This window comes from Oncorhynchus masou, chromosome 1 (genome assembly GCF_036934945.1).
Source record: "Oncorhynchus masou masou isolate Uvic2021 chromosome 1, UVic_Omas_1.1, whole genome shotgun sequence".
NCBI lineage: Eukaryota > Metazoa > Chordata > Actinopteri > Salmoniformes > Salmonidae > Oncorhynchus > Oncorhynchus masou.
Window position 1 is genome coordinate 68788110 of NC_088212.1, and position 13207 is coordinate 68801316.

At 43.3% G+C, this 13207-nt stretch overlaps 1 protein-coding gene across 3 annotated transcripts in view; it reads left to right on the forward strand.

Annotated features, from left to right (window-relative positions):
- The window catches only part of LOC135549149 (disintegrin and metalloproteinase domain-containing protein 10-like), a 105411-nt gene that overhangs the window by 82714 nt on the left and 9490 nt on the right, over window positions 1–13207 (forward strand). For all 3 annotated transcript variants that reach the window (XR_010456950.1, XM_064979197.1, XM_064979205.1), the window contains 3 exons: window positions 6424–6524; window positions 7192–7359; window positions 11125–11217. Coding sequence is in view for 2 of the 3 variants with exons in the window: in XM_064979197.1 (XP_064835269.1) it covers window positions 6424–6524; window positions 7192–7359; window positions 11125–11217 (362 nt within the window). In the remaining variant the exon portion in view is untranslated. The remainder of the gene's footprint in view (window positions 1–6423; window positions 6525–7191; window positions 7360–11124; window positions 11218–13207) is intronic.

A 13207-nucleotide genomic window follows, 5' to 3' on the forward strand; every position in this document is an offset into this window, starting at 1 on the left:
GTTGACACACAGGCACACCCAGCCCAGCATGAGCCTGCAATCAGAGAACCTTTCTCTCACGCTTCGTCTCCACAATGTAGGCCTACTCTCTCTTTCTCGTTTCCCTTTTCATTTTCTATGTATGTATGAGGTGTCAAGAAAGCTCTCACCCTATTCCTCCTCCCATCCCTCTCTTTCTGTCTGTTTATCTGAGGGTGTGAACAGAGCCTTTCTGTTCCTCTTCCCTTTCTCTGTCTCTCAGTGTCATCCAATAACAGGCTGTCATCTGAACCCCTCAATAGTACTGCAGGGCTTGGTGACTGCCACAGTACCGGATTTGAGGTAGTTATGCCCTACCTATTATTTGTGCTCGTCACATTTTTCTTCTTCTTTCCTTAGCAGATCATATTGCCTGAGACATTACATGAAGGGCCCCATTTCATATTTTTTCCTTCACTACTCTATGAAGTGAATGCCGATGCCCCAAATAGAGATTTTCTGTCAAGTCATGCTGCCGTGTGAAGTCCGGTCATAGCACTGATGGCAGCTCTCTTATAAAGACACTCCTACCTCATTTGTGCCACCAGGCCCCATTATGGGTTAGCATGCTCCACACTGCCTCCTTGTGGTGCATCATATTTATATTTGCATAGCTTGTCATGTTATCAGCAGTTGAGTCATTTATTAATCTGGCTTTGGCTACATCCCTATGACACAATGAAGTATCAAATCCATATTGATACAAGGGGACTGGATAAAGACAATCTTCCATTAGACCTGTTTGAGAACTTCATTCCATTTACGTTTTTGTCATTTAGCAGACGCTCTTACCCAGAGCGACTTACAGAAGTAATTAGGGTTAAGTGCCTTGCTGATGGGCATATTGTCAGATTTTTCATCCTTGTTGGGTCGGGGATTTGAACCAGCGACCTTTCGGTAACTGGCCCAAAGCTCTAACCGCTAGGCTACCTGCCGCTGCATCCCACTCAGTGTAACATTCAGGTTTCAGCAGTTGTTTTAGTCAAACTGCTGTTCCTGGGTATGTGTCTTTATCAACCCATTAATGAGTCTCTCCTCACAGGTATCCTGTCTGCACTTGGATGTTTTCAGACATCAAAGACACACTTCAAATACTCTTCAAACAGGTTAATTTTGTGGCGGAGGCTTTTTTCCTTGAAGAAACTCTGGCACCTAATATTAGAATTCTCTTTCCTGTTGAAGCCGGGGTTGGTGAGCGAGAGGAAGGACAAATGGTGGAGGGATGGAATGAAGAATGAAAAGGCGTGACTGACTCTGTGACTCCCATTTCCACTGGCTTTCACAACTTTGCCTTTCTTCTCTTCTTGTTCGCAAAGGCCTTTTGATTAGCATGTGAATGAGAGGGCATTCACTGCAGGGACAATGACAGCCTTCTGTCTGGAAATAGAGAACACATTGTCAGGGCAGAACGTTTTGTTGTTCGGTTAATCCAGTCGGTCCAGCACAGAGCCATTCTCCTCAATTGACAACGGGGGACAGGTTGACCCTGAGCCCACTCTCTCCCCCTCCAACCGGTTGACCTGACTGCCCACTAGTGGCACTTTGTGTTGACTCATCATATGATATGCAAAGCAGAATGCAAATTAACTGCGGTCAGTCAATAGTGCTGTAAGTACGGCCAGGCTTTAAGGAACACCATTCTGATCCTTCAGCACTTAAAAAGCGAAATGTAAATAAAATAATGTGCCAAAATAATTCCTTTACCACTTTTCTGCCATCGAAGAGTGTGAATTAAAATGTCTGTTTGTACAAATTTGTCTGAGGAGAGGAGGTTATGAAGGTTGAGGGAGTGTGAAACGCTGGCTGAGTGTATTGTTTACTTGTATGTCGCAGAGCTGTGTGTGTGTGTGTGTGTGTGTGTGTGTGTGTGTGTGTGTGTGTGTGTGTGTGTGTGTGTGTGTGTGTGTGTGTGTGTGTGTGTGTGTGTGTGTGTGTGTGTGTGTGTGTGTGTGAGAGTGCTTTTGTTGGGCCTGAGTTTGTGTTCTTTGGGACTGAGTGCTTTTTCCTCAAGTTTTGAGGTGTATTTGTCGGCACTGTGTTCTCATTACAGCGATGCGTGTTCTTTAGGACTGTGTTTCTGGGAGCTGAGTGTGTATGTTCCTTGAATTTCCTTGGGGAGAGTGTGTGTGTTCCTGTGTGCCAGTGTGTGATAAAAGGAGGTGAAAGCGTTGCTGTCGCTGGCAGACAGAGTGACATGCCCGTTGGCTTGTGGCGGTGGCATTTCTGCTCCCGTCATGCAGGCTGGTGACCGACAGGTTAATTTGGGAGGCTTATAACAGCAGCTCTGCTGCGCCATGTCCTCCCAGCACTGCCAGTCTCAGCCAGACTCAGTCAGACTCAGGGCTTTGAGGACTAACCACTCACGAGGACTAAGTCTCACTCACAATACGTCTAAATGATGCCTATAAGGACTTTGAAGAATAGGACTGTGTACTGAGTGTTATGTCTTTGGAGTCCATTTAATATATGTATTTTTTTTTAAATCTTATCTTCTTGTAATAAAAGTTTTATTTTTTTCGCCCCTTTTTTCTCCACAATTTCATGATATTCAATATGTAGTTATGATCTTATCTCATCGCTGCAACTCCCCAATGGGCTCGGGAAAGGCGAAGGTCGAGTCATACGTTATCTAAACATGACCCGCCATGCCGCACTGCTTCTTAACTCCCGCTCGCTTAACCTGGAAGCCAGATACACAAATGTGTCGGAGGAAACAACGTTCAACTGAAGTCAGCTTGCAGGTGCACAGCCCACCACAAGGAGTTGCTAGAGCGCGATGAGCAAAACCCTCCCCTAACACAGATTACACTGGGCTAATTGTGTGCCTTCCTATGGGACTCCCGGTCACGGCTGGCTGTGATACAGCCTGGGATCGAACCCCAGGCTGTAGAGATGCCTCAATACTGCGTTGCAGTGGCAGTCTACACCACTCGGGAAGCCATTTGGAGTCCATTTCTATGCCAGTATGTTGTGGTGGCTCTGGTTGTGATGGATGTAAGAGTGCTGATTGGTGTAGACTAAATGAGATGCATACATGTACTGTAATTACATTATCCTAGTTGTAGGATTGATTGCTTGTGTTTACTGGTGTGTGTTTTTGTTGTGATTAGAGGGGCTTTCGCTATTGATTAGAGCAGTGGCATCGACTGTGTGCTGTGTACATTAGGGAAAAGATGCAGTGGAGAGAGGAGACCTCTATTGAAGCGTACAGTCAGCATTATTGACTCCATCTCACTGCATGTTACTATCTGGGGATAACTTGGGGAGAGAATAATGTCTCTGCTAGGAACTGATCACAGAACAGTCTGACCTGACCTTTTTTTATTATCAGCACATTGTACAGTAACGGCCTGATTGATTGATGGCATATGCATTCAGTTATTCTGTGTATTCAGGGTTGCTGTATTGCGGTGTATAGGTTAAAACATTCAAAGTGCTGAGTGTGGGATTGTGCTGGCCTGTGTTTTGAAGTCCTGTCTCAGGTATCTGAAGCAGAGAAGGGAGGGCATGTTGCCCAGGGGAGGGAGAGGTGGCTCTGTTATCCCAGAGTCCTCATTAGTGACAGACACACACACACACACCGCATCTTCCTCCTCACCCTGCTTGCTCTGTTCTGCTGCCTGCTTAGACAGCAACAGAGCTGTCAGGCCTGGTTGACACTGCACCATTCCCCAGTCCCAGAGAGCCCCGACTGAGGCCCCTGAGTTCACCTCACTCTGCCCAAACCCAAAACAGCATATCCATATGTTACTCTGCCTACCTCCGTCTCCCGCATAATAAGGGTCAGAAGTTTTCCATGGTCACGTAACCTAACCAGGACAGAGTAACTGCCTACCTCTGTCTCCCGCATAATAAGGGTCAGAAGTTTTCCATGGTCACGTAACCTAACCAGGACAGAGTAACTGCCTACCTCCCAGTGTGTCCTCCATACCTGTTCCCAACCCTGCGTCTTCGTCCTGGAACAAATGGCTTTGTTCTGTAGGGACTGACATCAGACAGAGATGGCAGAAGTAGTTTGCTGTGAATAGATAAAGCCAACTAGAGAAGAAGTAGAAAGCCCTGTGTTATTCTGTTGACTAAACACACAGCCGTAATTGGAGTTTGTTAACATTCACGCCTGCTGTGAAGGTAAAGAGTGTAGATTACAAAAACCCATTATAAGAGTTTTCAGATTTCCACAGGCAATTAGGACTCTTTGCTAAGAGTTCTGTGTCACTATGGTTTACTCATTTTCATTAGTGTTTCACTGTGCAGTTCTGTGTTCTGCATAGTGATCGCTGAGCTCATTCTACAGGGGAGCTCTGTACTATGGTGAGACTGCTTGTTTATTGGCTCATTTAGGAACAGGATGGTGATGACAGGGAGGGTGCTCTCCAACTTGCTTGCTGGCTGCTCTGCATTGGGTGACATCAGACCAGAGTCAATAGATTTGAATTGGATGCGTTAATCAAAATGATGTTCTGTTTTATGAGAAAATTGAATCTGTGCACCTGCTTTAGGCAGATGTCTGTGAACAAACTGTGTTCTTGAAGATCACCGTGTTAGCTGGGTTGTAAAGTACCCCGCTCTGTGTCTGTTTTTACTGATTTGGTCCCATGGGGAATGTTCCAGCAGCCAGCCAGTCCACAGAGGGACACAGCACCACATGTTGTTCGAGGCAATGGCATTGTTTTTCTGCAGAGGGCAAGGACACGGTCGCTGCTTAGATGTAGTTTTAAATCTGAACTCTGTGGCAAAATCTGTGGTATCTCAGACCGTTCTTTGACATTTATCTGTGTTAGTAATTGTGAAGGTGTATTGCTGATTACTGGACTTTTCTGGATACTGTAGTTGCATGTAGTAGTGTTGCTCCTTATTGAGTCTGGTGTTTTTCAGAGCCTCTGGCAGAGGAAGGTAGAGGAAAGTCGAGCAGTGAGTGAGTCAGTGACATGTAATTTGGGAGGAAGACTGCTTTGTTATTCTCCAGCCTGGAGAAGGAGACGCCAGCGGTGAACAGAGGCTTATTCTTTCAGTTAGCGTAGACGGTCTGTGTGTTAGGCCTTGTTACACACACACACACACACCGAGAGCGAGAGTTATTAACTACAGCTTCTTTCTGTCCTAATGAACATTGACATATAGTGCTCTGATATCTCCACCCTCAGATGAATGTTGCTGCTAGAGATAGTAATGTTATTATACTGGTACATTTTAGAGGGCCTTGCATAGAGTAGATGAGGTTATCCTGGTATGTTTTAGAGGGCCTTGCATAGAGTAGATGAGGTTATCCTGGTATGTTTTAGAGGGCCTTGCATAGAGTAGATGAGGTTATCCTGGTATGTTTTAGAGGGCCTTGCATAGAGTAGATGAGGTTATCCTGGTATGTTTTAGAGGGCCTTGCATAGAGTAGATGAGGTTATCCTGGTATGTTTTAGAGGGCCTTGCATAGAGTAGATGAGGTTATCCTGGTATGTTTTAGAGGGCCTTGCATAGAGTAGATGAGGTTATCCTGGTATGTTTTAGAGGGCCTTGCATAGAGTAGATGAGGTTATCCTGGTATGTTTTAGAGGGCCTTGCATAGAGTAGATGAGGTTATCCTGGTATGTTTTAGAGGGCCTTGCATAGAGTAGATGAGGTTATCCTGGTATGTTTTAGAGGGCCTTGCATAGAGTAGATGAGGTTATCCTGGTATGTTTTAGAGGGCCTTGCATAGAGTAGATGAGGTTATCCTGGTATGTTTTAGAGGGCCTTGCATAGAGTAGATGAGGTTATCCTGGTATGTTTTAGAGGGCCTTGCATAGAGTAGATGAGGTTATCCTGGTATGTTTTAGAGGGCCTTGCATAGAGTAGATGAGGTTATCCTGGTATGTTTTAGAGGGCCTCGCATTGAGTAGATGAGGTTATCCTGGTATGTTTTAGAGGGCCTTGCATAGAGTAGATGAGGTTATCCTGGTATGTTTTAGAGGGCCTTGCATAGAGTAGATGAGGTTATCCTGGTATGTTTTAGAGGGCCTTGCATAGAGTAGATGAGGTTATCCTGGTATGTTTAAGAGGGCCTTGCATAGAGTAGATGAGGTTATCCTGGTATGTTTTAGAGGGCCTTGCATAGAGTAGATGAGGTTATACTGGTATGTTTTAGAGGGCATTGCATAGAGTAGATGAGGTTATACTGGTATGTTTTAGATGGCCTTGCATAGAGTAGTTGAGGTTATACTGGTATGTTTTAGAGGGCCTTGCATAGAGTAGATGAGATTATACTGGTATGTTTTAGAGGGCCTTGCATAGAGTAGATGAGACCACACTATGGCTGCTATTGTGTACAACCTTTTTCATTCTCATTCTAAACAGGTTTAGCCTGAAGCTGAGAACCAATATTACTGGTAATATGGTTGAGCTCATATTGATGGTTTCCTCTTCTCCTCCCAGATTACCCTCATAAGTATGGGTCAGAGGGGGGCTGTGCTGACCACTCAGTGTTTGAAAGGATGAAGAAGTACCAGGCCTCGGCTATGGAGGAGCCTCTCAAGGTGAGCTGATAATACCCCACTGTGAAACCAACTCTATAGCTATACAGCACTCACCAATACTGTACAACAACGTTCCGGACACAGTACTGGAGGACCATACAAACCACCTCACATCTTCTTGCTCCATGGTACAATAACAGTTAGCATGATAAGGAAACATGGATGTGATTAAGTCAAACTTGTTGTTGGAGCTGTAACGAGAGCCAGATGTATCTTATTGTTCCCAGGTTCTTATCCCGTTCAGCTCTGTGGAACATTGGATGACTGAGTAGAGTGATGTCACAGATCATTTGTCAGGGTGAAGAGTTGGTGTTCTCTCTTCCCAGGGATGAGTCAGACCAGACCAGGGGTGTGTCAGGAAATGTTTCCCCATGTTCTGGAAGACCTCCTCCCTTCAGAAGCCAGGGCCCTCTTTCTCCACATTTGAAGACATGGGATTTTTTCCCGACCAAAATGGCCAAAATCCTTACACATTCCTGTTAGTCACCTTCTCATGACATTTCTTAGTCGTGGGCTCTTTTTTTTCAACCTCCCGCTTCCCACTCTCAATCTATCTCCCCTATCTCTCTTCTTCCAGCTCCCCTCATTCCACCTCACTCTCCATCACATCCATCTCTCCCTCCTAGTTGACTAATGGTAGTCGTTCCTCTGGTTGTTGTCTCTGCAGGAGCCCAGCAGTGTGGTGGAGGAAGAGGAGAGGTCCCATGGACATGGTCCGGTGATCCTGAGGAAGAAGAGAGCAGCTCAGATAGAGAAGAACACCTGCCAGCTCTTCATCCAGACTGACCACCTCTTCTTCAAGTACTACGGCACCAGAGAGGCTGTCATCGCACAGGTACTGAGGCTGTACACACACTAGGGCTGTCCCAGACTAAAAAAATATATTGGTTGATCGAGAGTCATCTGTTCTTTCAACTATTCTATTGGTCTATATTTTAAAAGTGTATTTTTCCATATATAGACACACCCAAGGTGTTTGAATAAAATCAACTACATGCACTGAGCTTGTCTGATGCTTTAAGCTCACTGTTTGATTAAATAAATAATACACACAAATGACTCGGGAGCCCGATGGCCGTGCTGTGTTAAAATGAAATGACAGCGGGAGCCTGTGTGACTGGTGCGCGTTGTCTCGCTCTCCTCCCTGCTGCAGCGAACAGGCACCCCAGCACAGCAAGTGTTTATCGCTGCTGTCTGTGCTGAAGCTGCAACATAATTACAGCCATTTCCTGTCTTACTTGTTTCTGACTGAGGTTCTGTAACCGAAATACCTCATTTGTTTAGGAAAAACATCTCTTTACGTAAAACATGTATGCAGTGCATGCACTTGATCAATAGGGTCTGACCTATAGCCTATTATAATCACATCAATATATTGGTTCTAACAAACTCTGAACGCCATAACACAGCAAAATGGATGAGGAGGACATGAAAAATAAACTCGAAATGGGGGATTTACTGGTTGCGTAGGAGTGAAAAGGAAAGTCAGATGTGTGGAAGACATTTGACTTAGCCGTGGAAACTATTGAAGATAAAGATAAAGGAGGATATAGGAGCAAGCTCTGAATGAGTATTGTGTGGCAAACATGTGCTGTTGGAGTACAATATTATACTATTTCCTGTCCGTTTGGAAGTGTAAACAACACTATATAAAATTGAATAGACTCTGGTATTACTTATAACGGAAAAAATTGCAAAGCCTTTATTACAGCATAGCAAAGATTGAAAAACAGCCGAATTTGTGATATTGCGGGATCGATATGACAACAGCCAGTGAAAGTGCAGGGCGCCAAATTCAAACAACAGAAATCTCATAATTAAAATTCCTCAAACATACAAGTATTTTACACCATTTTAAAGAAACTTGTTGTTAATCCCACCACAGTGTCCGATTTCAAAAAGGCTTTACGATGAAAGCACACCATCTGATTGTGTTAGGTCAGTACCTAGTCACAGAAAAACACAGCCATTTTTCCAGCCAAAGAGAGGAGTCACAAAAAGCAGAAATATTGATAAGATTAATCACTTACCTTTGATGATCTTCATCAGTTGACATAGGACTTCATGTTACACAATACATGTATGTTTTGTTCGATAAAGTTCATATTTATATCCAAAAATCTCAGTTTACATTGGAGCGTTACGTTCAGTAATATTTTGCTTCCAAAACATCCGGTGATTTTGCAGAGAGCAACATCAATTTACAGAAATACTCATAATAAACATTGATAAAGATTTGACTATTATACATGGAACTTTAGATAAACTTCTCCTTAATGCAACCGCTGTGTCAGATTTTTTTAAAACTTTACGGAGAAAGCACACCATGCAATAATCTGAGTACAGCTTTTAGACAACAAAGCTGCCAAAAAGATACCCGCCATATTGGGTAGTCAACATTACTCAGAAATAGCATTTTAAATATTCACTTACCTGTGATGATCTTCATCAGAATGCACTCCCAGCAATCCCAGTTCCACAAAAAAAAATGTTTTGTTCGATAAAGTCCATCATTTATGTCCAAATAACTCCTTTTTGTTTGCGCCTTTAGTTCACGAAACCAAATTCACGACACGCAGGCCAGACAAAAAATAAAACAAATTCCATTACAGTTCGTAGAAACATATCAAACGATGTATGAATCAATCCTTGATTGTTGTTTTTAACATAAATCTTCAATAATGTTTCAACCGGAGAATGAATGCAGCTACCTCTCACGGGAGCTTGCCTGAATGAGCTCATGGTCTTCTGGCAGATCTCTTACTCAATCAGCTTTCATTCTCTCCTCCTTCACAGTAGAAGCCTCAAACAAGGTTCTAAAGACTGTTGACATCTAGTGGAAGCCTTAGGTGGTGCAATCGGACCAAATTTACACTATCTTGGATAGGCAAAGAGTTGAAAAACCACACCTCAGATTTCCCACTTCCTGGTTGGATTTTTTTTGTCAGGTTTTTGCCTGCCATATGAGTTCTGTTATACTCACAGACATCATTCAAACAGTTTTAGAAACGTCAGAGTGTTTTCTATCCAAATCTACTAATAGTATGCATATCTTAGCTTCTGGGCCTGAGTAGCAGGCAGTTTACTCTGGGCACCGTATTCATCCAAGCTACTCAAATGTGCCCCCAAGCCATAAGAAGGTAACCAGGTAGGCCAGTTGATAACAAGTTTTCAGTTACAACTGTGACCTGGCCAAGATGAAGCAAAGCAGTGCGACACAAACAACAACACAGAGTTACACATGGAATAAACAAACATACAGTCAATAATACAATAGAAAAAAAGTATACAGTGTGTACAAATGAGGTAGGATATGGGAGGTAAGGCAATAAATAGGCCATAGTGGCGAAATAATTACAATTTAGCAATTAAACACTGGAGTGATAGATGTGCAGAAGATGAGTGTGCAAGTACATACTGGGGTGCAAATGAGCAAAATAAATAACAGTATGGGGATGAGGTAGTTGGATGAGCTATTTACAGATTGGCTATGTACAGGTGCAGTGATCTGTGAGCTGCTCTGACAGCTAGTGCTTAAAGCTGGTGAGGGAGATATGAGTCTCCAGCTTCAGTGATTTTTGCAGTTCATTCCAGTCATTGGCAGCAGAGAACTGGAAGGAGAGGCGGCCGAAGGAGGAATTGGCTTTAGGGAAAGGCACCAATTCAACGTCTTACTGAAGATTACGTTTCAGAACCGTGGACAGCACCTGCTATCCATCGCGGGAGAAAGCGCATTTATGTAATATTATTTAATTATCAGTGTTGCGCCATTATTCTTACTTAGTATAGCCTTTTTACAATTTCAGTAGCACGTCTTAGAGGGATGGACTGTGCCATCCCAGTGGCTTTCGCAATGGATTAGTCCACTGAGACCAGTGCGAATCAGACCTGTGTCTTGTGCACCATTAATTATTTTGATCAATTTGCAACTGCTCGACTAATGAAATCTCGGTCGACCAACAGCCTATCGACCAAACAATCGAACAAATGGGGTCAGCCCTAATACACACACACTCTGAGTCATTCAGCAGGGGGAAACCAGGGCCTGCCCTTTAATTCCGCCAGGAGAAATGGATTACAAACAGAATAGTGTTTGTCTGTGGGTCTGATCAGTTGCTGTTGTTGGCTTCCTTCCTTCAGCCAGCCCACCCAGCATCGCAGTCCTGTTCCTCCTGACTGAGTTCTATAGCCTAACAAATCAGATGCAGAGGAAATGCTGCCTTTCACAGGGGTCCAGTTAAGGGAGAGACTAGCTGATTCAAATGTAATTTCTGTGGACAATCACTCTCCCCATAGGTGAGATAAAGAAAAAAGGTTCAGTGTGATGAAGTAAATGTGTTCGTTAGGATTGTGGTTTAGCTCTGAGACTAGAGGCTTGTTTATAGGATGGGCTGGACAGTGTGGAGCAAGTCATCAACAGATTGATTCCAATTGGCTGAACACAGTGATTCTGTAGTTAGAGATATTATTCATGTGTTCATTGGTGGGCTAACAGACATGTCATGTCTTTAATGCCATGCTATGATTTATCTGATGTTCTCTCTGCAGTGCAGTTGTTCCAGACTTCTCATAATCTAATGATGACTGTTTTATTCTCTAGATCTCCAGCCATGTCAAGGCCATTGACTCTATCTACCAGGGTACTGACTTCCTGGGCATCCGCAACATCAGCTTCATGGTCAAAAGGATCAGGGTGAGTTTGTGTTCAAGGTTGGGGGGTGTGTGGATGGTGAGCACCACTATTTGTCTCACTCATCAGTATTCCACCACACTCCAAGACCTAATAAATCCTTAAAATCCTCAGGTGAACACCAGCTGCCATTTAAAGTAGGGAGCTCTGGGCCCCATTCCAAAATCAATTCAAAACAACTCACAAAAGGTTTCTCTGGGGCCAAGGAGCTTGGCAACTTTTTAAGTAGAATGATTTCTCTATCTGTCTAAAGCCTTTTCCCACTCTCTCTTCAAACACACATTAACATAGTTACCTTTAGCAATGATTATAGTGATGTAGACACAGTGGCCTTTGTTTGAAGTCTCTTCTCCAATACCCCCGAGACCTGTTACTGTAGGCCCTCCGAACAAAGCTCCCGTCTGTTCCTGTCGTGTGTGTGTGTGTGTGTGTGTGTGTGTGTGTGTGTGTGTGTGTGTGTGTGTGTGTGTGTGTGTGTGTGTGTGTGTGTGTGTGTGTGTGTGTGTGTGTGTGTGTGTGTCAAGGTTTCTGTTAGTCGGTAATAGTCTGCTTTTGGCCCTATTTTATTTATTTATTTTGAAAGCTGATAAATAAAATTGACACCGGTCAATTGTCCGGGAGAAGAAGAAAAAAATCCCATTTGTGAAATAATGCTTGTTTAGCCTATTAATTTATGTTAATACCAGTAGATGTAAATACAGGTTCATTTGCATAATTTAGTGGAATTAAATTGGCACTTGTGTACAGTATATTAGTTTTTTATGGATATCTTATTTATCACACGCCTACAGCATACAGATACAGAGCCTTTGAGTGTAAAATCTGTCAGAGCGCGAGAGCTGCTGCTATAGCATCTCTAACAGTAAATGCTTAGGCAACAGAAGGCAGGCTTCATCAGCATGTCACACACCACTTTGCAATTAGCTGGAGGCAGTATGCACTTTGAAAACATACTTAATTGTTTGAAACCTGAACATTTTAATACATATGAGGCATCTCTTACCTTGCTTCAAAGTAGCCGAGCCAAAATCAGACCATATCCGTGGAGGCAATTATTTTATATCAACTTTCTTTCATTGTCCAGTATTCCAAGGCGCAATCCTAGTCATATTAGCAAGTTGTTGCATATTACATCTCCCCTCTTTCTAACGGATATTTTCATCTCTGTCACATGAAACTGGTGAGCTTTTTCCTGCTAATTGCATTATGGAAGGAACATTCACACGCAGCCTACTGCCTTGTGCGCATTGCTGCCTTTTATAATGTAAATAAATACATTTCAACATTTTAAGCTAAACGTTCTGATCTGTTGCATCAGACTCATTGCTTTTTCTTTTTATTCTCTGTCCCAGAGTCTGTTTGGAATAGGCTATTTCTTTCTCGACAAGCTGACCAACAGAATAGGTAACCTTTTCTACTATGAGGGATAGTAGGTTGACAAAAGCTAGCGATTCTGCTGTTCGTCACTGGTCTTGTTGGCTGAGGAACAGTACATGTTATTCTAACATCAGAATTCAGTAAGAAGGAACTCACATTGTTGCATTCTTGACTTGCATGTTCTGTTAATATGAATTAGCATAATCTAAATGTAATTTCTGTCATTCTGAGCACTGTGGGTGGACGCCTTAATCAGGTTACACACCCAATGCATATGGGTCCGGTAAATTTCTCAAATGTCCGATAAAAGAAAATGCTGCTGGTCAAATGTCCGATGTAACATTTTCCAAATGGAAACCCCTGTGTGTGTGTGTGTGTGTGTGTGTGTGTGTGTGTGTGTGTGTGTGTGTGTGTGTGTGTGTGTGTGTGTGTGTGTGTGTGTGTGTGTGTGTGTGTGTGTGTGTGTGTGTGTGTGTGTGTGTGTGTGTGTGTGTGTGTGTGTGTGTGTGTGTGTGTGTGTGTGTGTGTGTGTGTGTGTGTGTGTGTGTGTGTGTGCATAAGCATGTATGTGTGATTACCTACTACCTATTCAATGAGCCCGTTCCTCTCCATCTCT